This window comes from Danio rerio, chromosome 4 (assembly GCF_052040795.2).
Source record: "Danio rerio strain M-AB ecotype USA chromosome 4, GRCz13ab, whole genome shotgun sequence".
Taxonomy (NCBI): domain Eukaryota; kingdom Metazoa; phylum Chordata; class Actinopteri; order Cypriniformes; family Danionidae; genus Danio; species Danio rerio.
Window position 1 is genome coordinate 70,028,903 of NC_141024.2, and position 27,868 is coordinate 70,056,770.

Sequence of the window (27,868 nt, forward strand, 5' to 3'; positions counted from 1 at the left end):
TATCAAAACATGGCAAAAAATATTTATTCTCATTACAATTTACTGAAACACCAAATATTAGAAGCAGAAGCAGAATTGAATCCTAAGGACGTTTTGATAAAAGGCACCTATTATGCAAAAATCACTTTTATGAAGGGTTTAAACACAGTTGTGTAGCAACAGTCTATGAATATAACCAGCTTCTAATGGTGAAAACGTAATGATATTTTTGTCTGCAGAAACACTTTGACATTCTAATTTGTAAATGTCATCAGAGGGGAAAAGCCCCGCCCACTAGTGACCATCTCTCCCTCATTAGGATAGAACATTAGCCACTATGCTGACACATAGGAATTTGCAGCTCCACCCCTTTTTGAAGAGAGTGCACAATCTCATTTGAATTTAAAGCGACAGTGACCAAAATGGCACAATTACAATCAGAGTTTCAAAGAGTTGTGCTGCCTTCACAATAGAGGCAGAAGAAGCGTCAAGCGCGAGTGATTTCCATGTTAAGTCAGTGTGAAGACATCCTGCAGTGCGATATGCACGAATGAGGCAGCGAGAATGGCGCGAATAAAGCGGCGCCAGTTGAGCGTTTTGTGCTATTGGCGTACTTAACACGCGTTTCGCCGCAAAATGCTTGAGTAGGAAAATCTGAACTTCAGTGAACATTCGAACCGTTAATCAGGAGCTTACAATCAGGATCTTGCTTTTGTGGGGGCGTCATTATAACCTGTTGTTGGTGTCTCGGGGGGGGGGAATCTTCCTGCCAACACCGACAAGAGTTGGACAAACTGGGCTCGGCTCAGTCGAAAGCACCGCTGAAAGCCTTCATCCTCCAGGTTAAGTTTCTGGAGAAGTCTATGAGCTCACAGAGCTAGATCTAGTGGACTCAGACACAGCTCCAAACGAATTGACGCTGTTTTTCAGCCTCCATAAAGCACATAAACATAGCTATTCTCTCTATAAATTCCATGTTAGCCATTTAGCAACGAAGCTAGAGTCATCGGGCAGACAGAAGCCCTGTCCATCACGCAAATCTGCGTCAATTGCTCTGATCCATTGCAGATTTGACGTGCGAATGAAGCGACTAAACTTAAAATGTTCAAGCATCTGTTTACACGTGAATAGCGCGATTTATCCACGCGTTCCGCGTCTGGTGTGAACACAGCATTATAAAACGTAATTTATGTTGTATTTTGAGCTGAAACTTTACATACACACTTATGAATGAAATAACATGACAAATGGCATGAAATAACTGATGGACACAAGACATATGGATAGGGTTGCTAACTGTCCCATACTGGCTGGGATATCCTCTATTTTGGGCCAATTTTATTTGTCCCATTAACCGACTACTATGCTGTGTTCACACTAAATGCGAATGAAGCATCAAGCGAGAGTGATTTACATACTGAGTCAATGCAAAGATGTGGACAGACATCCTGCAGTGGTATTCGCGTGAATGAGGTGGCACGAATGACGAGATTCATGCGAATAAAGCAGAGCGAGTTGAGTGTTTTGGCATTTGACGCGCGTATCCCGCGAGTTGGAAGATCTGAACTTCATTGAACATTTTCGCTGTGTTAACCAATCAGGAGCTTGCTCTTATAGGGGGCATGATTATGATGTAACGCCTGTTGTTGGTGTCCAAAGGGGAAATCCTCTTGCCGACACTGAAAAACAGTTTATCAAACTGGGCTCAGCACAGTCAATTTAGTGGACTCAGACATGGCGCCAAACGAATCTACGCTGTTTTTCAGCCTTCCTAAAGTACATAAAGCACAGCTACTATCTGAATAAAATCCATAATAGCTGTTTAGCAACGAAGCTATTGTCACCGGGTAGACTGAAGCCCTGCTAATGCCGAGCATCCACATCTATTGTGAAGTGAATTTGACGTGTGAATGAAGCGTGTTAATCAAAACGTTCACGCGTCTTGGCGATAAGAAGATCTCTGTGTAATTCATATCAATTTCCAGTGTAGCACATTTGTTACAGGAGTAACCAAGGAAACGCTGTTATTCCTGCTGTTTAATAAGCACCACTTGCTTACTTCCATACTATAAAGTATGCTAAAAACAGTATGCGAGCCAAGTAGTATGTCTGAATTGATAGAATTCGAGAATCAGTATGGGAGAAGTACACGGATAATCTTCCAGCGAGATTCTGAAGTGCGCATCAGTTGGACGCTATGCTATCCTATGATGCACCACGAGAGAATTCATGAATGGGAGTGAACTGAACGCAAGTCAGTCACATGATCATGACAAAATGGCGTATGTAGTACATCCGAGTGCCTTTCATGCTAACATTCGTACTGTAAAGAACGTACCTCTCTATCAGTCGAGTAGTACATTCAAATTGAAATGCAGTACCTACTGAATAGTAGGCGATATTGGACGCTGTCAACCTTCTTTTTCACATAGTCTGCCTGAGTGAACCTAAACTATGATGGAAACACATTTACAAAAAAAACTGAAATCGAAAGTGATGTGATTTGTTTGAACAGATCGTGTGATAACAAAAACGGGTGTGATGGACAAACCAAAGAACAGAGAACTTTATAAAACATCTGAAATGTTGTTGTTTTTTTTCTTGCAGTGCCTCAGCCAAAGTCTGTCATTAACGTGGTTCAGTATTATTATTATTACCTCCAGAACTGTCTTGACCATCTGCGCTCCCAAAGGATGCTTTTCCTCTCAGTGTTCTCAAGTCAGATCAGAGACAGCGAATGAAAAACTGTAAATCCAGCATAGAGTGGTTCGGTGAATGTGTTGCTGAATGTGTGCAAGTGTGTGAGCGTGTGCGTTTTAGACGCACTGTAGAAGGTCAGAGAGCCGGCCGCCTCGTCCACATACACTCCTAATCTATTACAGAAGTCTGAAGGGACACGAACGTCACTTGAATGAAGATCATGCCAGACAGTGAATCTCTCATTTAAGCAGATCAGACTCCAGGAGTTTTTGTTGTATCCAAATTCACAGGCACAACTCTCACCTTTCCTTCTGATTCCTTTATATGTGGCTGATATGATGGCATTTCCAACCCATTCAGCCTCCCAGTAACAGCGTCCAGACAGACTCTCTCTGCACAGAACCTGAGGACACCCATCAAATCTATCTGGATGATCAGCATACAGCTGAACATCTTCCCCACATGTTGCCTTTCTGTTTCCCTCGGACAGAATGAGACAAGTGTGTGCGGTGTTTGGATCCAGAGTGAGATCGCAGGCATCTGAACACAAGAGAACATTAGTAACACAGCACTACACGCATAACACATCATTAAAGTGTTCGTTCACCCAAAAACGTTCATCTTCAGAACACAAATTAAGATATTTTGAATGAAATCAGATAGCTCTCTGACCTTTCATAGACAGCAAGGGTCCTGACTTGTCCAGAAACCAACGCATCAAAAATATCCTCAAAACAGTCCACATGCCTTCAATAGTTCAATCAAAACTGTACACAAGTTTCTTCTTCTCAGTGTCAGTATAGGGTGCATGCTCCTGTGTTGCATTAGAGGTGTTCCCTTAAATGCATTCGTACTTTTTCAAATACACTCACTAGCCACTTTATTAGGTACACTTTATTAGGTACACTTGTCCAACTGCTCATTAATGCAAATTTCTAATTAACCAATCACATGGCAGCAACTCTCTGAAGAAGATCTGCTCTGCTGCAGTTCAAATTAAGCATCAGAATGGGGAAGAAAGCTGATTTAAGTGTCTATGAATGTGGCATGGTTGTCGGGGCACGGGCTGGTCTACTGGGATTTTCACACACAACCATCTTTAGGGTTTACGGAGAATGGTCTGAAAAAAAAAATATCCAGTGAGCGGCAGTTCTGTGGGTGCAAATGCCTGGTTAACGCCAAAGGTCAGAAGAGAATGGCCAGATTGGTTCCAGCTGATAGAGAGGCAACAGTAACTCAAAATGACCACTCGTTACAACCGAGGTCGGCAGAAGAGCACCTCTGAACACACAACACATCCAACCTTGAGGTAGATGGGCTACAGCAGCAGAAGACCACACCGGGTGCCACTCCTGTCAGCTAAGAACAGGACACCGAAGCTACAATTCACACAGGCTCACCGAAACTGGACAATCCCTTTGGGATGTGGTGGAACGGGAGATACGCATCGTGGATATGCAGCCCACAAATCTGCAGCAACTATGAGCCAAAATCTCTGAGGAATATTTCCAGTACCTTGTTGAATCTATGCCATAAATAACTAAGGCAGTTCTGAAAAGCAAAAGGGGGTCCCAACCTGGTTCTAGCAAGGTGTAGTTTGACACTGACGCCCCATTCACACTGGGCTTCAGCGTCAACGCTTGACTGAAGGCGTGTCTGAAGTTGGGGATGAAGCGATCGTCATAGAAGCGTCAGCCAATAAAATTCAGTCAGTAATAGGCCACTGTCTAGCTGGTGTATTTGCATACAGCGATCTGATTGGCTGACGCTTCCGTCGGCGCTTGAAAAGTTGAGCTAGTCCCAAATTCTGCAGCGAGCAACGCCTCTGAATCTGCGCCGACGGATCCACAATGCAGTTCGGCAACGCCTGACGTCACCCATTCAAAGTGAATGGGAAGCGTTGACACTGACGCCCCGTATGAATGGGGCGTGAGGATTCTCATAGCTTGATCAGATTTCGGTTGAGCCACGGAGGGGATATAAACTCTTTTGAAGATGTGTGTTGGTTTTTCTTTGAATTAGTTGGGATGGTTGCTGTCTAGGATCAGAGCCAGAGAGCTCTTGGGTTTCATCGAAAATATTTTTATTGTAATCTGAAGAGGTTTGGAACGATGTAAGTAATTAATATCGTAATTTTCATCTTTGGGTGGACTAACCCTTTTAAACGAATGTGTCTATTTTTGTATAGACTTACATTTATGTAGTCCTGCTGAAATTCTGCTGCAGTTCAAATTAAGCATCAGAATGGGGAAGAAAGCTGATTTAAGTGTCTATGAATGTGGCATGGTTGTCGGTGCACGGGCTGGTCTGAGTATTTCAGAAACTGCTGATCTACTGGGATACTGGGACTCCCCATTCACACTGGGCTTCAGGATCAACGCTTGACTGAAGGCGTGTCTGAAGTTGGGGATGAAGCGATCGTCATAGAAGCGTCAGCCAATAAAATTCAGTCAGTAATAGGCCACTGTCTAGCTGGTGTATTTGCATACAGCGATCTGATTGGCTGACGCTTCCGTCGGCGCTTGAAAAGGTGAGCTAGTCCCAACTTCTGCAGCGAGCAACGCCTCTGAATCTGCGCCGATGGATCCACAATGCAGTTCGGCAACGCCTGACGTCACCCATTCAAAGGGAATGGGAAACGTTGACGCTGACGCCCCGTGTGGATGGGGCGTGAGGATTCTCATAGCTTGATCAGATATCGGTTGAGCCACAGAGGGGATATAAACTCTTTTGAAGATGTGTTTAGGTTTTTCTTTGAATTAGTTGGGATGGTTGCTGTCTAGGATCAGAGCCAGAGAGCTCTTGGGTTTCATCGAAAATATTTTTATTGTAATCTGTAGAGGTTTGGAACGATGTAAGTAATTAATATCGTAATTTTCATCTTTGGGTGGACTAACCATTTTGAACGAATGTGTCTTTTTGTATAGACTTACATTTATGTAGTCCTGCTGAAATTCTGCTGCAGTTCAAATTAAGCATCAGAATGGGGAAGAAAGCTGATTTAAGTGTCTATGAATGTGGCATGGTTGTCAATGCATGGGCTGGTCTGAGTATTTCAGAAACTGCTGATCTACTGGGATACTGGGATACTGGGACTCCCCATTCACACGGGGCTTCAGCGTCAACGCTTGACTGAACGCGTGTCTGAAGTTGGGGATGAAGCGATCGTCATAGAAGCGTCAGCCAATTAAATTCAGTCAGTAATAGGCCACTGTCTAGCTGGTGTATTTGCATACAGCGATCTGATTGGCTGACGCTTCCGTCGGCGCTTGAAAAGTTGAGCTAGTCCCAACTTCTGCAGCGAGCAACGCCTCTGAAGCAGCGCTGACGAATCCACAATGCAGTTCGGCAACGCCTGACGTCACCCATTCAAAGGGAATGGGAAACGTTGACGCTGACGCCCTGTGTGAATGGGGTGTGAGGATTCTCATAGCTTGATCAGATTTCGGTTGAGCCACGGAGGGGATATAAACTCTTTTGAAGATGTGTTTTGGTTTTACTTTGAATTAGTTGGGATGGTTGCTGTCTAGGATCAGAGCCAGAGAGCTCTTGGGTTTCATCGAAAATATTTTTATTGTAATCTGAAGAGGTTTGGAACGATGTAAGTAATTAATATAGTAATTTTCATCTTTGGGTGGACTAACCCTTTTAAACATATGTGTCTATTTTTGTATAGACTTACATTTATGTAGTCCTGCTGAAATTCTGAACTCCCCTCCATGATCCGCACTGTAAAAAAACAGTGTTGATTTCTGAACTTTTAACACAATTAATAGACACACATAGACAGAGCGGTGTCTACGTACTTGAGTTTGTCCAGTGTGTAGTTTGGATCCTCCAGTTGTTCAGAGAGCAGCTTGACTCCTGAATCTCCTGGATGATTGTAGCTCAGATCCAGCTCTCTCAGGTGTGAGGGGTTCGAAGTCAGAGCTGAAGACAGAAAACCACAGCCTTCCTCTGTCACCATACAGCCAGACAATCTACAAACACAGCAATAGTCCAGATTACATTGGTTTATCAGACGGCACATCATCAGTAGTTTTTTTTACTGAAAGTGTTCATTATTTAGACTTTCGGTAACACTTTAGAATAACTATCCATTATAACTAGTTATTAGACCATTAATAAACTGTTAGTTAACAAGTTATAAATGACTTGTTATATAAAAGTTAATAGTTTGTTAATCATTTATAACTGTGCCTTATAGATGGCTAATAGATAACTTACAAGCTGTTAGTTAACAAGTTATAAATGACTTCTTAACTTTATTTTAATGATTTATAACTATACCTAATAAATTATTAAGAGATCATGAGCAAGCTGTTAGTAAATTAGTTTATAAAGACTTGTTAAGTATCAGTTAATAGTTTATATATGTTATTGGAACATTATTCTAAAGTTGCATCTATTCTTCATTTATTAACTGTTAGTAAATGAGGAGTAGTTGCAACTTTAGAATAACGTCCCAATAACATGCTTAAGCTTATAACTAATACTTAACTAATATATGTACTCACACTTTACAGATCAGTTGTTCATCATTTGTTAACCGTCTACTAATACCAGTGAAACTTTGTAGAACAGCAAATGGATGGAACAAGTTCAAGCTACAGAAATTTGATGTGATATTTCAAATATAAAATGTTTGTATCTTAACCTTGTTCCACTCACATGCTTTTCTGTGTGCTGTGTTTTACCAAAGAAGCTCCACAGATGAAATGTCGAAAGTTGTGTTTAATCTATAGAAACACACATACTGAACCATGACATGGTAGTACAGCAGTATACAAGAATACAAACCTATGAAGTGCTAAACATGAAAACAAAATAAATATAAATGTATTTTATTAAAGTTCTACAAAGTTTCACTGGTTTTATTAGATGGTGAACAACTGATCTGTAAAGGGTGAGTACATATATTAGTTAAGTGTTAGTTATTAGCTTAAGCATGTTATTGGGACGTTATTTTAAAGTTGCAACTACTCCTCATTTACTAACAATTAATAAACGAAGAATAACTGCAACTTTAGAATAACGTCCCAATAACATATATAAACTATTAACTGATACTTAACAAGCCTTTATTAAGTTATTTACAAACCACTTGTTTATGATCTCTTAATAATTTATTAGGTATAGTTATAAATCATTAAAATACAGTTAAGAAGTCATTTACAACTTGTTAACTAACAGCTTGTAAGTTATCTATTAGCCATCTATAAGGCACAGTTATAAATAATTAACAAACTATTAACTTTTATTTCACAAGTCATTTATAACTTGTTAACTAACAGTTTATTAATGGTCTAATAACTAGTTATGACAGATAGTTATTTTAAAGTGTTACCAGACCTTCATATAAAGAGAATTGAAGAAACAATGGCTAAAATTAGTGTTGCCAGATGTAGGTGACTGATTCCAGACCAAAAACTATCCAAAACTCGCTGAAATGCAAAAATAAAAAATAAAAAAATTTTCTTTAAGAATGAAAAGTGTGTGTGTGGGCGGGCGGATTTGTTGTGATGGTCACAAGTACAACAAAAAATGTGTGTCTGTGGGGGGGGGGGGGGGGGGGGGGTGTTGAGGTATTACGGTCATTGAAAAAAAAGTGGGGGTTGAAAGTTGTGACAGTCTCGAGAACACACTGGAGGGCCTAAAAAGAACGCCCAAACACTGGCTAAAATAAATGGATTTGCTAATGGATATTTTAAAAACTAGAACCAAGTAAATACAGTTTTATAATTCATAAAACATTTATGTGTGAAGAATGTTTCTGATTCATTGGTTGTCATGGAATAATCTGTTCTCAGGGAGAGAGAAAAAAGATGATTTCATTACACAGTTATCAAGAACATTTGGGCCAAATGTGGGTGATAGCTGCACACAGATGTGGGCTAAACAGATATGGGCCAGATTATTACCATATATGTGTTGCCATACATTCAGAATAGGTGGGAATGTTCTTCAGGTTCACAGCTCCTTTTGCAATATGTGGGCCAGTTAACAAAAAACACATAAGATCCTACTAAGGTTCAGCTACGGGTGACATCGGTAAACATCGACTTCTGGCTGAGTTTGGGATTGCATTTGGAAAGCACGCGAAACTGAACACAGGTCTTGCAGACATCTGCCATGCCACACTTCAGCTGCCAAGACTTCTGTGCGAGTTTGACAATCTTCCCCCGTCATTTGCTTCAGGGGAGTGATCATTTGGCATTTGAGGTGGTTTTACTTAAATAATCATCATTCAATGTAAAGTTAGGACTCCTAGAGTGATTCGTCATTCATTTAATTAAGAAATGCGTCAAGTTGAATAGTATTTACCTATTTGAATGTAAACTAAAGCAAATGCAGCAATCAGGGTATGCTAAGAACCTGATCTGACATTACAATCACCAAATGAAGTCAAGAGTAGGTTAAAACTGTTCATTAGGTTGATGAAAGTAACTATTTACTATATATAACATATATGCCTAAAGCTGGGATTATACTCGTGCCTGGCGCCGCATCGCGCACCTTCGCTGACTGCGCGTGCCTTTCGCGAAACGGCCAAGGCTTTTATACTCACCACGTTCACCATTGTGATATTCTTTAAAACGACAGAGGGCGGTAAAAAGAAACCCACCTTAACATCAGACGGATAAACAGAGAAGTAGGAACTTTCCGGAAGTACGTCATATCATAATTTCGTTCAATATTTTTAAACTTATTATTTGTATTGTTTTTATGAATTATTTTAATGATTATAAGCATTTTTATAACCTTTAAGATTTTTTTAAATCAAACTTTGATGCATCACTTGCTTTTGTCCATATCTCTGACAGTTTTACCTTTTAAAGTTTATTACAATATTAATAAAAAGAAAACATGAGTTGCTCTACAAATATATTTTTATTACGGCAGGAATAAAATAAAAAGTACACTTACTAAAAAGATACTGATGTATTACAAATACGATCCAATAATATAGGTTAGTGTAAAAGCTATGACTGGTGGAAAAACATATTCTGTAATTGTGTATCCGGGTCTCCACTTTTGCTATGATTTCTTTTGGCATAAACAAACCTCTTTCAGGTTTTTTTCCAATTTTTTAAAACATAAACTTTCCTCCTTTCCCACTGCTGTTGTTATTTCTAGCAAATAATTATTGGTCATCACTTGCTTTTGTTCATATCTCGGACAGTTATACCTATTACAATTTATTAAAATATTAATGACAACAGAACATGAGTTGCTCGACAAATAAATGATTTGTTATCGCAAAAATAAAAGCAAAAAAGCAGACTTGCTAAAAAAATACAGATTATTTTAGATTTAGCCCGCTTGACAATTCACACATTACTGTCTGGCTAGTTTCTGTCCTATTCTTATGCTAAAATGGCAGTGATGGTCCAACATTCCTAACCAAAATCAACAATAAATCCCAGAGAAACAAGGCATCAGTATATCTATTCCTTTCCAGTTATCAAAAATAAAAATTTTGCGACTTCATTATAGTTTTGTAACTATTAAATAGTTTTTAACACAAAATTAAACAAAATACATCAGTGCAAAACCTATGACGGGTGGAAAAAACATATTCTGTAATTGTGTACATTTTGCCATGGCCTCTTTTGATTTTAATAAACGTATTCTTCAGGTTTTTCCAAACCTTTTAACAAAAACTTTCTCCTTTCCCATGGCTGTTTGCAATTTCTAGCCAAGAATTATTGATTATCTGGTTATCTTTGATCACGAGTCATAAGATGTGTGTTCAGTCCTACTGTTTCAGATCAAATCTCTTCAAAGTGTTTCATATTCAACTCAAATCAGTTGCGGCGCCGCGCGCACTCTTCGCTCGAGTCTCAAAAAATGCCCGACGCACCGCCAGCCGAAATCATGCCGTGCGCACCCAAAGCGAAGCTCGGCAAACTCCGCCATGACGTCACATTCGCCGCACGCACTCAAACGAACAAGCGGACGCGTCGAGTATAAACAAGGCTTTAGTCTTATATACCTGAGTATGTTGAGCTGACAGTGTAAACTCTTCAGTCCATCAGAGAGAAGCTTCACTCCTGAATCCTGCAGGTCATTGTTACTCAGGTCCAGCTCTCTCAGGACACAGTTTGAGGATTGTAGAGCTGAAGACAAACTCTCACAGCACTCAGCAGTGAGGTTGCAGGTCGCCAACCTAAGTGGTAGAATAAAGCAAAAAGGATTTTCACCCATTAACTCCTTTCCTCGCCAGTGTGCCACCATCACACTTATCCTCAGGTCTTTATCCTGGATTCCAGTTACATCCTGAATAGATGTTAAAGTATTATTTCTTGTCTATAATCACTAAATAGCCTAGGATACAGTGTTGTTTGGTGATCGGTAAGGGAAGAGCTGGGGCAGGGTGGGGTGTGTATGGCGATTGGTAAATGAGGAGCAAGGGTAAGTGAAGAGCGGGGGGAGGACAGTGGATGTATGGCGATCGGAAAGTGAAGAACAGGGGGCCAGAGTCACAGTGGCAGGTGAGATTGACCATCAGGCCACCGGGACATGTCCATCAGGCCTCTCTTTGGCCAGTCCGCCCCTGACTCAGACCATTGGGATCAATTAAATTAGAAATTCCAAGAGTTCAGTCAAAGCAGGGTGAACCCACCTTCAGCTACTATGCCCTCCGCTGCTGGAATCAGCTTCCAGAGATGATCAGATGTGCTCCAACATTAGGCACATTCAAATCGAGACTGAAAACACATCTGTTTAGCTGTGTCTTTACTGAATGAGCACTGTGCTGCGTCTGACAGACTGTGCTATTTACATAAACCTGCTTTGCGTTACAAAATAGTAAGGGGAAAAGCCTCATTTTGTACTCCAGTACTTTAAAAAAAGTTAAGGCTATCTTTGCTACAAGGGTGTCACAATTAATTTCTCTTAAACTTCTTTCGGATTTGTTTCTGTAGCTCTATTATTCGTTAAATATCTTATTGAAAACCTTATAAATCAAACCTCAGTATGTTCAGGTGACAGTGTGGACTCTTCAGTCCATCAGAGAGAAGCTTCACTCCTGAATCCTGCAGGTCATTGTTACTCAGGTCCAGCTCTCTCAGACACGATGTTGATGATTGGAGAGCAGAAGACAAACTCTCACAGCACACACCAGTCAGTCTACAACCTGCCAATCTAAAAAACAAGTATTTCATTATTAAAACCTGTGAGAACACTTATTTGATTACAAAAAACGCACATTTTGAACAATACTGCTTACACATTTTGTTTTAAGATTACGTTTTTCTAGTGCACAAGAATGTTGTTGAAGCGTCGTATAGTTATAGTTGAACCACTGAAATCACATGGGTGTCACAGTTGCAGATCGCTAAAGAACTACAAATCTGTCATGGAACTGGACTTCAAATCCCATCATGCACCTCACACACACACCAGTTCCAGTTCTCTCCCTGATTGCACACACACAACTAAAAACAAATCATAGACTGATCACATAGACTACATATTCACCTCTCTCTCACACACACACACACACACACACACATGGCTGAGTCTTGTATGTGTACCATCGCGAAGCATTTTCTTTGTCTAGTCCTACTGTGCCTTTAGATCATAGGTCTCAAACTCGATTCCTGGAGCGCCGCAGCTCTGCAGTTTTGCTCCAACCCTAATCAAAGACAGCTGATTCAAATGATCAAGGTGTTCAGGACTCTTGATTATTTGGATCAGCTGTGTTTGATTAGGGTTGCTGAGCTGCGGCCCTTCAGGAATCGAGTTTGAGACCTATGGTTTAGATACTTGCCTTTTTTCTTTGTTTACCCTGTTTGCTGCCTGCACCGACTTCTGCCTGTGACCATGACTACGCTATTGGATTACCTTCATTATATCGTTTGTTCCTGTTGACTATTGCCAGCCCGACTAAGCTGTTAATAAACTGCGTTTGGACCCTCACCTCTATTGTCACTCAACTCTTAGTGTTACAATGGGCTTTTTAGACAATATTTTGGTTTCTTTTCCCAACTTTGAACGTTGGGAAAACATAGACTACATAGACTAGACTACATATTAGACTACAGATCACATAGACTACATATTCACCTCTCTCTCACACACACACACACACACACACACATGGCTGAGTCTTGTATGTGTACCATCGCGAAGCATTTTCTTTGTCTAGTCCTACTGTGCCTTTAGATCATAGGTCTCAAACTCGATTCCTGGAGCGCCGCAGCTCTGCAGTTTTGCTCCAACCCTAATCAAAGACAGCTGATTCAAATGATCAAGGTGTTCAGGACTCTTGATTATTTGGATCAGCTGTGTTTGATTAGGGTTGCTGAGCTGCGGCCCTCCAGGAATCGAGTTTGAGACCTATGGTTTAGATACTTGCCTTTTTTCTTTGTTTACCCTGTTTGCTGCCTGCACCGACTTCTGCCTGTGACCATGACTACGCTATTGGATTACCTTCATGATATCGTTTGTTCCTGTTGACTATTGCCAGCCCGACTAAGCTGTTAATAAACTGCGTTTGGACCCTCACCTCTATTGTCACTCAACTCTTAGTGTTACAATGGGCTTTTTAGACAATATTTTGGTTTCTTTTCCCAACTTTGAACGTTTTAGGACTCTGTGTATGCAGGATAAGGGAGCTCTCAAATTTCAGCTCTTGTATTCAAAAGATGATCGAAGGTCTCAAGGGTTTAGAACAACATGAGGGTGAGTAATTAATAACAGAATATTTTTTTGGGGTAAACTATTTACCCTTAGTAAAGGTAAAAAAAAAAATTATTCAATAAAAGGTCAGAGAAATCTGCACAAAACTACCTTAATTATCTAATATAGGTCTAACTCTTTTAATTTAACTATTATCCAAATGTTGGCGAAAGGAACTCAGACCTTTGATCATTTAGTGAGAGAATTAGATTCAAGATGTAAGATAAAGACAATCTCAGCAAGCCATCTGTAAAACAATGGGCAGCAGTAGCTTTCCAGTCTATTAATATATTTCTTTTATATACCAGCTCCAAATAACTTTTGGCAGGAGTGCATGATACACAAAACCAAGTAAATATATGCATTCTTGTTTCTTTTTTTAGTATTTAAACTACTTTACACACTCACTATCATTCGGCTTAGTCCCTTATTTATCAGGGAATGAGCATTATACAGCAGAATGAATCACCAATTACTGGGAAACACCCATACATAGGAAAACATCTAATTTACATACGCACATACACTTATGCCTAGTTCAGACTGCGTGATTTTAGCCCCGATTTTGGCTCGCCGACAGGTTTTGAGAAATCGCCGACAAATGCCTGAAATCACAGGCGAATCGCTGCTCGTGCACGTGAGTGACGATCACACAGTATGAACGATCAAAGACGCGATCTGAGAGAATCGCCGATAAATCGGTGATGCCTGCGAGATATTTGGCATGCTAAATATCTGGAGCTGTCGGCGATTCAAATCATGCCGTGTAAAATGAGTTTTGACTGAAAATAAAATCAGCGATCGCCTACAGCCAATGAGAGAGCAGCTTTCACTTGTGTGTGTGTGTGTGTGTATAGCTGCTGCAGGCCAGCGGGAGGCTGCGGGAGAAGTTAAAAGCGCTCTTTTTCGGTTTATTTGGACCCACGAAATGGAGGAAAAACTAGTGGAGGTTTGACAGGACTCAGGAGCAACCGTGTCTGTTTGACGGTTCATACAGAAAAAAATTAGTTTATTATCAACGATGAGGAGAAATGGCTAATTCCCTTTAAACCCAGGTGAGCAAACATGTACATGTTCTACCCCATTAAAGGCTTCTTTCTCATTATGTAGTTATGAGAACGTAGTTTGGACGAAGTTGTCGGCGATTCTTCCTATAGTAAAGTCATGCAATCTGAAAGCCCCTGTCCCCGATCCATCTTGCAGTGTAAACAAAGCAGCGACGAAACGCTAGCCCAGATAGTCATGCAGTGTGAAAACATCTGTGACACGACTACTTTGAAAATCATGCAGTCTGAACTCGGCATTAGGCCAATTTAATTTATCTTGTTCACCTAAACTGGTGAACTGCACCCAGCGGAAACCCACATGAATACGGGGAACATGCAAACTCCACACAGAAAGGCCACCTGACCCAGCCAGGACTCGAACCAGCGACGTTCTTGCTGGAGGCCACAGTGCTAACCACTGAGCCTGAACTAGTTCATTTAAACAAAATGTTCGTGCTTTAGCATGTTTAAGTTAGATTAAATACATTTCTAACCTCAGTATGATTAGTTGACAGTGTGAACTCTTCAATCCGGCAGAGAGCAGATTCACACCCGAATCCTGCAGGTCATTGTTACTCGCATTCAGCTCGGTTAGTCTGGAGTTTGGTGATTGTAGAGCTGAGGATAAACTTTCGCAGTGCTGATCCGAGAGATGACATCCAACAAGTCTGCAACAAAGAATTTAAAAAAAATGCAAGGATTAAATAACATTCAACTAATATTCAACACAACATGCAAACTTCTAATACTAGAAAGACACTGTACAGAAAAGCTTAAATCCAGGGATCACTAATGCTGTGTTCACACCAGACTCGGCATGCGCTAATAAATTGCGCTATTCAAGCGTGAATAGATGCGTGAACATTTTGAGTTAACTCGCTGTATTCAAGCATCAAATTCACTTCACAATAGATGCGGATTCGCATCCTGGGCGGGGTTTAGTCTTGCTTAATGGTTAACATGATTTTTTATCGAAAGATTAGCTGTACTATGTGATTTAGGAACACTGAAAACCACCGAATAATCATTAAGTCCACTTGTTCCTAGATCGCACTGCAGGATGTCTGTTCAAGCCTTTGCGTTGACTTAACATGCAAATCACTTGCCCTTGGCACTTCATCCATGTCTAGTGTGAACGCACTATAAAGCCTACATGTACAGAATAACGTTTCCAAATAATTGTTAATTTTTCCTAGCATTTAAAAAATATATATGTCTACACAATGTTTTCAATAGGGGTGTCAAAATTAATTGTTTCATCGGTGCACCGCGATGCAGATGCGGACAATTCGGTATCGGTTCAGTAATAATCATAACCGGTTATTATGCACTGACGTCATTTATCTCCTATGCGCTCTGTCGCGAGGGAGGCGAGAGCGAAGTATTTCCAACACAGCCAACTCAGGGTCGGCCCGTGGCCTAGGCCACATAGGCAAATGCTACGGGCGCTGTGTGTCCAGGGGGGGCGCCAGAAATGAGCGCGGTTCAGTTGGTTTTGTTTTTGATAGTCCTGACACGCATTCAGTGATAGACGGCAATAACTCAAAAACCTCTTACCCTAAAAAGATCTAAAGTGTGTTTCCTACAAAAAGACAAAGCTCGTTATGTTTCTCAGCTGTCTTTCTTTTCTTTTTTTTTTTCGCTCGACATTATGAGCACTGCTCCGTTTAAGCCCTCGCAATACGTGTTTAGCCGGGAGAGCTGAGAGGAGCTCTTAGTAAGGGACCGTCGGAAAAGTGCTTCTTTTTTCGTTTTTTTTTTGCTCCACTCAGCACGAGCTCTCCCTGTTGCGAGGACTTAAGTGTGTGTGTTTGTGTTTGAATGAGAGACAGTGTGGTGCTGTGTGTCTGTGTGTTTATACAGACAGCTTGTTATTGACCTTATTCTCCGCAGACCAGCGGACGCTGCCATTTGAATCTTTTTGGCTTGAGACTTCCGGTCTCATTCACTTCCATTTATTTTTAGACATTAAAAACTGCTCGTTTCGCTGTTTAATGTTGTAAACTGATATTTCCTAGTTATATTATTCTACTTGGTCAGTATAGTCATGCAAACATTTGTTTGTAGAGCAAGTAGTTTGACCGTTTTTTGCCGTTTATTATTCCTTGTCATTTCTCCCATAGTCGACTGAAACGGAAGTTCTAAGACAATCGCGAAAACAGGCGCACTTCCGCATTTTAGAATAAGGTCAATAGCCTCCCCCCTAAAATAAAACACTGTACATGGAAAGCATCGTCAATGCACCGTGATGCACCGAGATATCGAATTGAACTGAATCGAAGGCATGATAATCGTAACCGAACCGAACCGTGAGACCAGTATAGGTTCACACCTCTAGTTTTTAAGCAATCATTGTTTACAAAAAGACAAGTGACAAGCTTGTATTAAGTATGCCAGGTCAGCATTTGTCACTGTCACTTTTTAGTTAACAGTATCTGTTAGGGTACTGTAATAGCTTACAACTGTAACATACAATATCATAACTTGACCATAGAATAAATGAATAATCAATAAAAGTGCTTGCAGGATTCTTCAGTAAAATTAAAGGACTGTCAGAGCCTCAAACTTATAATTTGCCCACAACTCTGACAATTTAAGAGGATAATCACATGAGCATGGGCTGTCATTATCAAATGGGGGTTGTGTTGTGTGCACAGGTAATATGATCTGCCACACATCTGCTGCGTAAGTCTACAGTATTTGTTCATTATCCTCTCAAAAAAGCAGTTTACCATGTTTGGCTTGTGCGCTTAGTTCTCTTTGTAACAGATTTGACAAAAGCAAGGCTTGTGCGCTTTCAAGGGTTCGATATAATAACCTTCATTTTTTACAACACTGACAGGGCACATATCTTTGCAAATGAAATAAAGTACTGACAGAGTTATTATGGTTTCAAACGCTGAGGTTGGTGGTAACATTTATCTTTAATTTTAAAGTGAGTTGACGGGGATCCACGTTATCCATTTGCTGCTAGTGGTTTGTTAAGCTGCGATCACACTACCCTTTTCTCTCCATAGACTTCCGGCAGACAGGAAACGCAAGTGCGTGCGAATTATGCCTGGTTTATACTTCTGCAACAAGTGACCAGCGTAACCCACGGCGCATGCAACGCGCGTGGCTGTGCATTCATACTTCTGCGCGCTGTCTCTGTTGGTCTGCATTAACACTTCCGAAACGCTAGTTGGCAGTGAGGTGTAAATGTTCCTCTGTGTCGAGTTTCTTCGCTGCTGTTTTGCTTTTCCTGAACACTTCCTGGTTGTACAAGTGACTCAAACTCGCTCATTTTGAGGCAGGAACCGGCGGACGTGCAACAACTTTAACTTTGAGGTAAACAGAAAACAAAACTTTCCATCCGGAGTTCCTTCACGGGACTCCACACTTGTAAACAATCGCTCGCGCCATTCGGCGGCTCTCGGTCCCGCCCAGGCTTGTCAGCGCTACCAATCCGACCAATCACAGAGCTTACGCTACGCGTCGTTGTGACGTGTAGTTACATTTTTTGAGAGGTGCACGTCAGTGACGGCGACGGCCACGGCGAAGGGCTATGCGTCAGCGCCGTAGCATACGCCGGCGTTTGACGCAGAAGTATACAGTAAATCAGCCTTTAGTGTCACATTTCGCTCAAAAATTCAAGCTTGGTGAACTCTGACCTGCGAAATCGCATCATGTAATTGCGAGAGACCAATAGAAGATCAAAACTTGACCTCTCTCTACAGAAATTTTAGATATAGACCAATCTCTTGCTTTATCAATGTGTAATCATATTGTTTTTTTCCCAACTCTTTTCAAGGCATAGCACGACTGGATTTCGCAAGCACAAACTCTAAATTGACCGTGACTTTGGTCGCATCAGTTGTTTCATCTTACATTGCTACTAGCAACCAGGTTTATCAAGTAACAAACCTTATGAACTGTAGAGACGTGCCCTTCTAGTAGAGCTGCACAATTAATCGTAAAAAGATCGCAATCTCGATTCGACCCCCTAGACGATCTTAATCCAGCATTTCTACGATTCTGCCAATCATATTTTCAAGTTCAGGAGAGAAGTCAAGGCGGCCGCACAAGTCTTTTCATTGTTTCACATACGTTGCTCAGTGACATTGACACCTCCAAATGATGTTGATTCACATACTGTATTTAAAATGTATAATTACACCTAAAATGTGATTTTTGTCTTCATGTTATGCGCCCGCGTCTACTTTAGTGAACAGAACCTGCAAATGTTGTGAGTAACAGGTAATATAGTTGTAAATAATATTCAGTTTGTGGCACAGTGATCGTTTGGGAGTCGTGCGCAATGTAGGAACAGCACTTAGCAGTCAAAATGAAACAGAAAGTGTGCACTTCGTTTAAATGATCATATCGCATTTTAGAGTTATGATTACGATGGCGGCTTAGCACACGTCTATGTATAATTTGCCAATTGTGTGCCTTCACTTTTAGGCTGTAAAGTGAAGTAAATCCACATTTTACTCATCACACTTGAGCAACAACCTAAACATACTCCACTATAGTTGTGTGTTGGTTTGCGTTTGCCTTTAATCCCTATAATTCGTATACGTCACTGTTTTCAAAGACTCATATTGGGGTGTTTACCTAAAAACAACATAAGCTTTTTTTTAAAAACTTCTATTTTCAGTCCCAAAACAATGTTGTTGTTTAAACCAGTGTTTCTCAACCACGTTCATGGAGGACCACCAGCTCGGAACATTTGCCAAGTCTCCCAAAGTTTCTTAACGAAACATGCCTGATTCAGATCATCAGCTCATTAGCAGGGACTAAAGGACCTGTAATGGGTGTAACCAACAAAGGAGACATCCAAAACATGCACTGCTGGTGGTCCTCCAGAAACATGGTTGAGAAACACTGGTGTAAACAGGCTAAATACATCAAACATTGGCAACTTTTGGTTAAGAACAACCACTAAGACCTCTGACTAGAAGAATTACTCACATAGCGGTTGCGCAGTTCATCACAGCTGGGATCAGTCTCTTTCTGCCCACATTTGATGTGTTGTATTTGCGTAGATCAAACGTTTCCAGCACCTCCTCCGACATCTGAAGGATATAAGTGATGGCTGAGCATTGTCCAGGAGAAAGCTTGTTCTCTGTCTGTTCATCTGATTTAACATACTCCTGGATCTCTCCGTGCAGAGTCTGATCCTTTACTTCAAGAAGACAGAGGAACAGACTGATGGATCTGTCAGCTAGGAGGCCAAAGCTGTCTCTGATTTTGTCTTTAATGTGCTGTGTAGTCTCCATGATGATTTCCGAGCTCTTCTCTGTGTGCGTCAACAGATCCTCTAAAAGTCTCTGATTGCTCTCCAGCGAAACGCCCAGGAGGAATCGCAGAAAAAGGTCAAGGTATCCATTTTTGCACTGAAGAGTTTTATTGACTGCAGATTTCAGAAGCTCACACAAAGAGTTTCTCTTAGATGCGTACCTCTCATGTTCATCATCAAGAAACAACTGCAATAACTCAATTTTCTTCGTCAAATGCGAGTAGAACACGCAGAAAGCGGCTAGAAACTCCTGAAAGCTTCGATGGATGAAGCTGTAGACCTTCCTCTGATGAATCACAGATTCCTCCTTGAAGATCTCAGTGCAGATCCCAGAATACACTGAGGCGTCAGTGACGTCTATGCCGCTCTCGATCAGGTCCTCCTCGTAGAACATCACATTGCCCTTCATCAGCTGTCTGAAAGCCACTTCAGCAAGTTTGAGGATCACTTCTCTGTTGGATTGCAGGTGTTTCTCTGGATCTCCCTCTTCGTACTTCTGCTTCCTCATGTTGATCTGAATCAGCAGGAAGTGGATGTACATCTCAGTCAGAGTTTGAGGGATTTCTGTACTCACATCTTCCTCCAGGAGCTTCTGAAGCACAGTGGAGGAGATCCAGCAGAAGACGGGTATGTGGCACATGATGTGGAGGCTTCTTGCTCTTCTGAGGTGGGAGATGATTCTCCTGGCTTGATGCTCATCAGTGATTCTCTTGCAGAAATATTCCTCCTTCTGAGGATCAGTGAATCCCTGAATTTCTGTCAGACGGCTGATGTATTTGGAGGGGACCTGATGGGTTGCTGCTGGTCTGGAGGTGATCCAGATGAGAGAAGATGGAAGCAGATCTCCTTTCATGAGGTTTGATATCAACACACTCACTGATGAAGATTCATTCGGATCACAAACGTTCTCAATGTTTGAAAACCTCAGTGTGATTCTGCTTTCATCCAGACCATCAAAGATGAACACAACTCTACACTGCTCATAAATCTTTGAGTCCAGATCCTGAAGCTCAGGATGAAAGTCCAGCAGAAGTCTGTGAAGACTGTACTGATGATCTCTGATCAAGTTCAGCTCTCGAAATGGAAGCACAAACATGAAATCTACATCCTGATTGGCTCGTCCCTCAGCCCAGTCCAGAATGAACTTCTGCACAGAGACGGTTTTCCCGATTCCAGCGATGCCTTTAGTGAGAACAGTCTTGATCTGGGCTTTCTCCTCAAGTCCTGGCTCAGCTGAGATTTTAAAGATGTCATTGCAGCATATTGGAATGTCTTGAGAGCGTTTCGTTCCAGGTGTTTTCTCCATCTGTAAAACCTCATGCTCTTCATTAACACCTTCGCTCTCTCCTTCTATGATGTACAGTTGTGTGTAGATCCTGTTCAGGAGGGTTTGATTTTCTTGTTGGTTGATTCCCTCAAACAATCTCTCATATTTACTCCTCATGCTGGATTTGTGCTGGTCTTTGACTCTCTGTAGTTCATCAGCCACTTGTGAACAAGACTTCAGCTGCGGGTTGCTTTCCTGGTTATCTCTATCCATACAACACAAAAAATAAAAGGATGAACAACAACATTTTCAAAAAGAGCAATGTGTGGCATTCCCAAATTCAGGTCAGACACAATAAACATCTTTATTAAAGACCCATATGCAGAATATGTCCAATGATAGCTTTAACATGTTTGATTCTTTATTACGTCCCTATGTGAGGAAAGTTGCAGGTTGTGTCTTTGCTACTGTCTGTTTTGTCGTCATCTTAGAGTGCACTTCGATTATCAGTGCTTGCCATCAATCATTCATGAGATCAGACAGATTGGAGGAAACGCCAACAGACTAGCGCCAACCATCTCACACTGGATGTTCACTATCAAACGAAGATGCTAAAGAATAGTGATGGGAAGGTTGGACTTTTGAGTCTTCGAACCTTTGAGTCCTAAACATCCACAAGTAGTGCAAACGTGGATCACAATAAGTGAGAACTATAATGCTATAAGAAAGAGAAACAAATATTTCCTCATCTGACAAGTCTTTAAGTTTGAGTGGCTTATTCTCATTATACTGACAGTCCCATATGCTTAACCAATGCATGCAGTTTGACCTTTCGACTCTTTGGATTTTTAAATCGTTCATCCAATATGTGCTCACAACGTTGAGCTCAACTAATCCAGTCTGAGCTGGAAAGGCTCATGATTGCCACCAAGTGACCTATCGGGTCTTCAGGTTTAAGAATAATTTGTCATCAGGTCATGTCATTTTCGCTTATCCGGGGCCGGGTCGCGGGGGCAGCAGTCTTAGGAGAGAACTCCAGACTTCTCTCTCCCCAGTCACTTCCTCCAGCTCCTCCGGGGGTATCCCAAGATATTGCCAGGCCAGCCGAGAGACATAGTCCCTTCAGCGTGTCCTGGGTTTTCCCCAAGGTGGAACATGCCTGGAACACCTCCCAAGGTAGGCATCCGAAACAGATGCCCGAGCCACCTCAGCCGACTTGTCTCGATGTGGAGGTGCAACGGCTCTACTTTGAGCTCCTCCTGGGTGACAGAGCACCTCACCCTATCTATAAGGGTGCGCCCTGCCATCCTGCGAAGGAAACTAATTTCGTCCACTTGTATGCGAGATCTTGTCTATTTGATCATGACCCAAATCACATGACCATAGGTGAGAGTAGGAAAGTAGATTGACCGGTAAGTCGAGAGCTTTGCCTTTCGGCTCTGCTCCTTCTTTACCACAACAGACCAGAATCATTTGTCCATCCTGAAACGACACCAAAGCTAAGCTTAACTATGCAGTCTGAGCTGCAATTGGTTTGTTTATGCCTCAAGTCATCAAATAGGGTGAGTTTACTTTCTCTGTGACCCTAGAAAACTTGAGGTGATTGTAACAATCTGAGCAAACATTTAGGGAGAAGGATTCAAAAGACTCAAGTACTTGACAGCAGACCTAGTTATTGTCTTACCTAGGTGTAAAAGTCCCTGGTCCATCACTGAAATTAGCAGGTTTTTGCATGGATGCATCACTCTTCAAAGACACACAGCTGGACTCTGGAGATGCTCCTCTCTTGTTCTGGCTGTGAACCGCATCTTCTTCTTTCTCCTCACAGAGGCTCATTTTGACTCACAGTGATCTCCTGTGATTTAAATAGTATTTAAAAAGTTAATTACGTAACCACTGAGCAAATCAACATAGGCTAATTCTGAAAATGTAGCCCTTTTGGAGATCGCAAATAATGTAGCCAAAGGTACATACGGCTGCATTTCGTCTTTAAAATGAACACTACAGGCGGTATGACGCCATTCCTTTTCGCGCTTACCAGCTGACCGCTTGCCTCCGTTTGGACAGCTCTTCCGCTGTTACCAGTTTGTCCAGTGGCTCGCTGTATACATCGGTGGACTTGTGATATGGAGTGGAGTTGACTGCGATGATGGGGTTCGAGTCTGAGTGAAGAATGGTTCCAGAAAGCAGGTAAGACAAAAACTGAAAATAAACAAATAAAAAAACAGGTTGAAAATGTGGTAAAATCTAAAAACATCAGGCAGCTGCAAGAGTTTTACTTTTTCTGGATTGCTTTTGAAAATACTTTCAGTTGGAGGGTAGGTAAAGGCTGATTTATACTTCTGCGTCAAACGCCGGCGTATGCTACGGTGCTGACGCATAGCCCTTCGCCTTTGCCGTCACTGACGTGCACCTCTCAAAAAATGTAACTACACGTCGCAACGACGCGTAGCGTAAGCTCTGTGATTGGTCGGCTTGATATCGCTGACGAGTCTGGGCGGGACCGAAAGCCGCACGAATGGCGTGAGCGATTGTTTACAAGTGTGGAGTCCCGTGAAGGAGCTCCGGATGGAAAGTTTTGTTTTGTGTTTACCTCATAGTTAAAGTTGTTGCACGTCCGCCGGTTCCTGCCTCTAAATGAGCGAGTTTGAGCCACTTGTACAACCCGGAAGTGTTCAGGAAAAGCAAAAAAGCAGCAAAGAAACTCGACACAAAGGAACATATACACCTCACTGCCAACTAGCGTTTCGGAAGTGTTAATGCAGACCGACAGAGACAGCGCGCAGAAGTATAAATGCACAGCCATGCGCGTTGCATGCGCTGTGGGTTACGCCGGTCACCTGACGCAGAAGTATTAACCAGGCTTAAGTCGGTCAGTCAGTCGACAGCGAATTTAAACAAGAAGAGCAGGTGCGAATGGCACTCGACAAAAACTGCAAAAAAACATCCCTCCTGGGAAGTATTTGGCACTCTCCAGAAATGTATATAGGGGTACGTTTTCAGAATGATCCCAAGTTGGAGAACAGGATGCACATCGAAAAAACTGATAATCATGTGATTTTACGTCTATACCAATATGCATGTCAATAATATCTTGCATATCTCTAGAAGACACTACAAACACAATACACTCAATGGGATCCCAGTCAATTCTTCGATGCTTATCTAATATTTTAAATCACGTCATTTATTTACTCTCCCTTATCTGGTTTTAAACCTTTATGAGTTTTTTGTTTTCTGTTGAGGTGCCTTCTCACCCACCTCGTTTAGTTCGGTTGTAATGTACCACAGTTTGTTTGACTTTTGGTGAGGTTCATTTGGGCAGGTGTGAAAGTGGCAGTCATACTCGGCTGCTCACCAAGAGTGGACCAAACAAGCGCACTGAGAGCACTGGCACAACTAAAAGAGGTGATCTCAGTTAGGCATGGGCTGGTATAAGATTCTGACGGTATGATAACCTCGGACAAAAATATCACGGTTTTACGGTATTGTGATTACTGCTCTAAAATATATTCTTTTTTAAATGTCTGAGAAAAAAGCAACACATTTTCCCCTTTTGAACAAAATCTATTTAAATTTTTTAAAGATTTAAAACATTTTTAGAGCAGTAAACATGTCAGGCTAAATAATGAAAATGAATCATTGACTTCTGCTGTCTACATTAGTTTTAAAAACACAGATTTAAAACTGCATCTTTCAATATTTTTTTCTGCTGGAGATGCTGTAGTCCTAAAAAAAAAAATCTAACACATACCCTAAAAATGGTATTCCAGAAAATGTTGGCGGTTTCAAAACCTTGACTTTTCCAAATTGCGATATACCTTAAAAATGGTAATCGTCTCATGCCTAATCTCGGTATGCTTTTAAACTAATCCTGGAGCATTTTGTTTGTGGTGAGAACATGAACTTGCACAATATTCACCTTTAATACCTCTCCTGCACAACATTGTTTCCGTCTCATGTAAAAGTACTTCTATAGCCTGTCTAATGTATATAGTTAAGTATCTTATAATATATGTTAGTGATGCATAGTTTTTTTTTAAATCGCTCTCATGTCTACTGTTGTGCTTGTAATAATGATTAATTTATGTAGCACCGTTGTCCTGTGAGACGCGACATCTCGTTTCTCTGTATGTCAACACATGTAGCGCAATGACAATAAAGCTCTATTTGACTTACATCTGGGGTATCCACACTTGGTGCTGGAGGCAGTGGCGTAGCGCAAAATGCTCTCAAAATGCCCCTGATGGGGGCGGGTGGGGTGGTGGAGGGATCACAAACTGAGGGGACGGTGAGAGTCGGTGGAGCGACGACGCGAGGAAGCGATCATAAATTGAGGAGCGAGAAAGGGGAGGTGGGGTGGAGTGACATTGCGGGGAAGCCTTCACAAACTGAGGAGCGGGAAAGGGTGGTGGGGTGGAGTGACGACGCGGGGTAGCATTCACAAACAAGCGGTGAGAGCATCAAAGTAGCCGGAAGTCATTCATTTTCAATGAGAATCGGTGGCGAGGAGCAGCGCGGCGCGTCTTCTCCGGTGTGGGCGTCGAGGAGGACTTGAAATCAAGTCAACTTTATGGTACTTGTGACACGGTTCGGCAGCAAGCAATCAGAATGAAGTAGTCAACCGCTTGAGAGGAGTTCAGAGAACACGGACCTGTGAACTTTGGTTCTGACCACAGTTGTTCCCAGGGGTTTGATTATTGCGGTTGCCGGATTTTCAATTATTGATCATCGCGACGAGGCAGGGCCCCCTAATCTGGCAGGAGGGCTGGTATCCTGGAGAGTTTAGCTCCAATCCTAATCAAACACACCTGAACAAGCTAATCAATCTCTTACTAGGTATTCTAGAAACTTCCAGGCAGGTGTGTTGAAGCAAGTTAGAGGACACCGGCTTTCCAGAACCGACTTTGGACACCCCTGACTTAAAATCGACCTCAAACAGACCCAAATGCTTAGCTTTATTGGACTAAACCAGCTTCAGTAGAGTTTTTGACACTTTATCGTACTGAAACAGTTGAAAAATGCTACAACAGCTTTGGTCCGAAGCAAAGTAAACGTACTACAAATGCTGGACCTCAATAATAGGGAGAGAATATTATTTCACTTATTTCAATATGATTTCACTGTTTAAAGTTTGCAAATAATACTTTAAAGAAATTATATTATTAAGGGGAAAGTCCGAATGTGTGAATATAAAACCAACTTTACCTCTATTGTAGAACAATTGGTTTCTGCTTGATTTAAATTTCATCCGCCTTAAATCGTACTTTGCATCTATGTTGTGATCCTGTTAACTATTTGCAACACTTGTTTGATTGTTCTGTTATCTCACCACAATATTTGTGGAATTCTTCTAAAATATCTGATTCGTCAGATTCAGTTCCTTTCGGCCTTTGTTTGTAGAACAAAGTCAATTGTGTCTGTCAATGTGAATTGTAACTTACACACGTCTTATTGGGTCGAGGCAGTGGCGCAGTAGGTAGTGCTATCGCCTCACAGCAAGAAGGTCGCTTTGGCGCTGGTTCGAACCTCGGCTCAGTTGGCGTTTCTGTGTGGAGTTTGCATGTTCTCCCTGCCTTCGCGTAGGTTTCCTCCGGGTGCTCTGGTTTCCCCCACAGTCCAAAGACATGCGGTACAGGTGTATTGGGTAGGCTAAATTGTCCGTAGTGTATGTGTGTGGATGTTTCCCAGAGATGGGTTGCGGCTGGAAGGGCATCCGCTGCGTAAAAACTTGCTGGATAAGTTGGCGGTTCATTCCGCTGTGGCGACCCCGGATTAATAAAGGGGCTAAGCCGACAAGAAAATGAATGAATGACACGTCTTATTTTTAAGTAAATAACACATTTGTAACGTGATAATTAATATTACCCTAGTTTTACACCTTGTGGATTTAAGTGTAAACGTTATAGAGGTAAAGTTGGTTTTATATTCGCACATTCTGACTTTCCCCTTAATAATATAATTTCATAAAAGTATTATTTGCAAACTCTAAATAGCGAAATCATGTTAGCAGCCAATGACTATCAAAGTACAACATTGTTCATAGTCAAATAGACAGTGCTAATGTTGTTTTCAAGTCACACTTGCTTGCTAATTCCAATAGAATATTCAAAGTAACATGGTAAACAATATAGAGACTTCTAAATGAACGAATGGGCTAATATAAAACCAATTACCTCTATGTAAACATTAGAGTTGTTTGCTTTAAACGTATTTGTAGCTTTATAGCTATATATTTTGTTTGTAAAATCATTAAATGTTGTTTAATAAACTGGTACACATAGCAATTAAATTACCTGATAGTAGTTGATATATTCAAATAAAGAAAACTAGCCTAGCATCGTGTTAAAGTTAGGTAAACACGACAATTATGATAAGCAATTGTCATAAGTGAGTAATTATCTCGATTAAAAATCATCTGAATATCACTTATTTTCAACTTTAGGTAAGCAAACCACGCGTTTTGAGATTTATTTACCCGTTTTGTTTTATAGTTTAACTTCTGAGCAAAACCATACCAGATCAACATAGATGAACGCCATTTCAGTGCCACGAAAAACATCGACTGTGCATTGATTCTGTGCTAGTTTGCTATCGTGTAAATTATTTTAAAGGACACAACTTACCAGGAGAATGCGTAGGTTTACATCTAAAATGGATCCTTTACTGACAAAGACGCTTTCGCTTTCTATTTGAAGTCAGCTTCCGCTTTGGGACGGTTATCTCTCTTTGACGCTCATGACGTTACACACACACACACGCAGAGAGACAGAGAGAGAGAGAAAGAATTAATTGAATCGTTGTAAATATACTGATTATTATTGTTGTTTTTATTACTGTTTTATCCTAAAATGTTAATGCTAAAGGTTTTCTGATCTAGCCTATTATTATTTTTTATTGATATCCCTG

At 41.3% G+C, this 27,868-nt stretch overlaps 2 protein-coding genes across 3 annotated transcripts in view; one reads left to right on the plus strand and one right to left on the minus strand.

Annotated features, from left to right (window-relative positions):
- Nucleotides 1-27,794, minus strand: LOC103910999 (protein NLRC3). Of its 2 annotated transcripts, NM_001444969.1 has the most exons (10): nucleotides 27,586-27,707; nucleotides 22,998-23,161; nucleotides 22,644-22,814; nucleotides 19,365-21,224; nucleotides 14,906-15,079; nucleotides 11,653-11,826; nucleotides 10,676-10,849; nucleotides 6,486-6,659; nucleotides 6,362-6,408; nucleotides 3-3,219 (listed from the first exon to the last, which is right to left on the minus strand). In NM_001444969.1, the coding sequence occupies exons 3-10, from the start codon at nucleotides 22,793-22,795 to the stop codon at nucleotides 2,699-2,701; spliced, it is 3,276 nt and encodes a 1,091-aa protein (NP_001431898.1). In that variant the 5' UTR covers nucleotides 22,796-22,814; nucleotides 22,998-23,161; nucleotides 27,586-27,707; the 3' UTR covers nucleotides 3-2,698. The 2 variants fall into 2 exon arrangements, with proteins under 2 accessions (XP_088505789.1, NP_001431898.1); XM_088649663.1 differs by lacking the exon at nucleotides 10,676-10,849 and having other exon boundaries at nucleotides 1-3,219; nucleotides 27,586-27,794.
- The window catches only part of zgc:152938, a 422,541-nt gene that overhangs the window by 140,624 nt on the left and 254,049 nt on the right, over nucleotides 1-27,868 (plus strand). The window lies entirely within an intron of this gene.

Excerpts from the sequence above, each read along its gene's own strand:
- LOC103910999 (NM_001444969.1), bottom strand. The coding sequence starts at position 22,795 with ATGAGCCTCTGTGAGGAGAAAGAAGAAGATGCGGTTCACAGCCAGAAC. Across the intron at positions 15,080-19,364 it reads ATGAACTGCGCAACCGCTAT|ACTTGTTGGATGTCATCTCT; the intron begins GTGAGTAATTCT and ends TCTTTGTTGCAG. Across the intron at positions 3,220-6,361 it reads TTCAGCAGGACTACATAAAT|ATGCCTGCGATCTCACTCTG; the intron begins GTAAGTCTATAC and ends TCTTGTGTTCAG.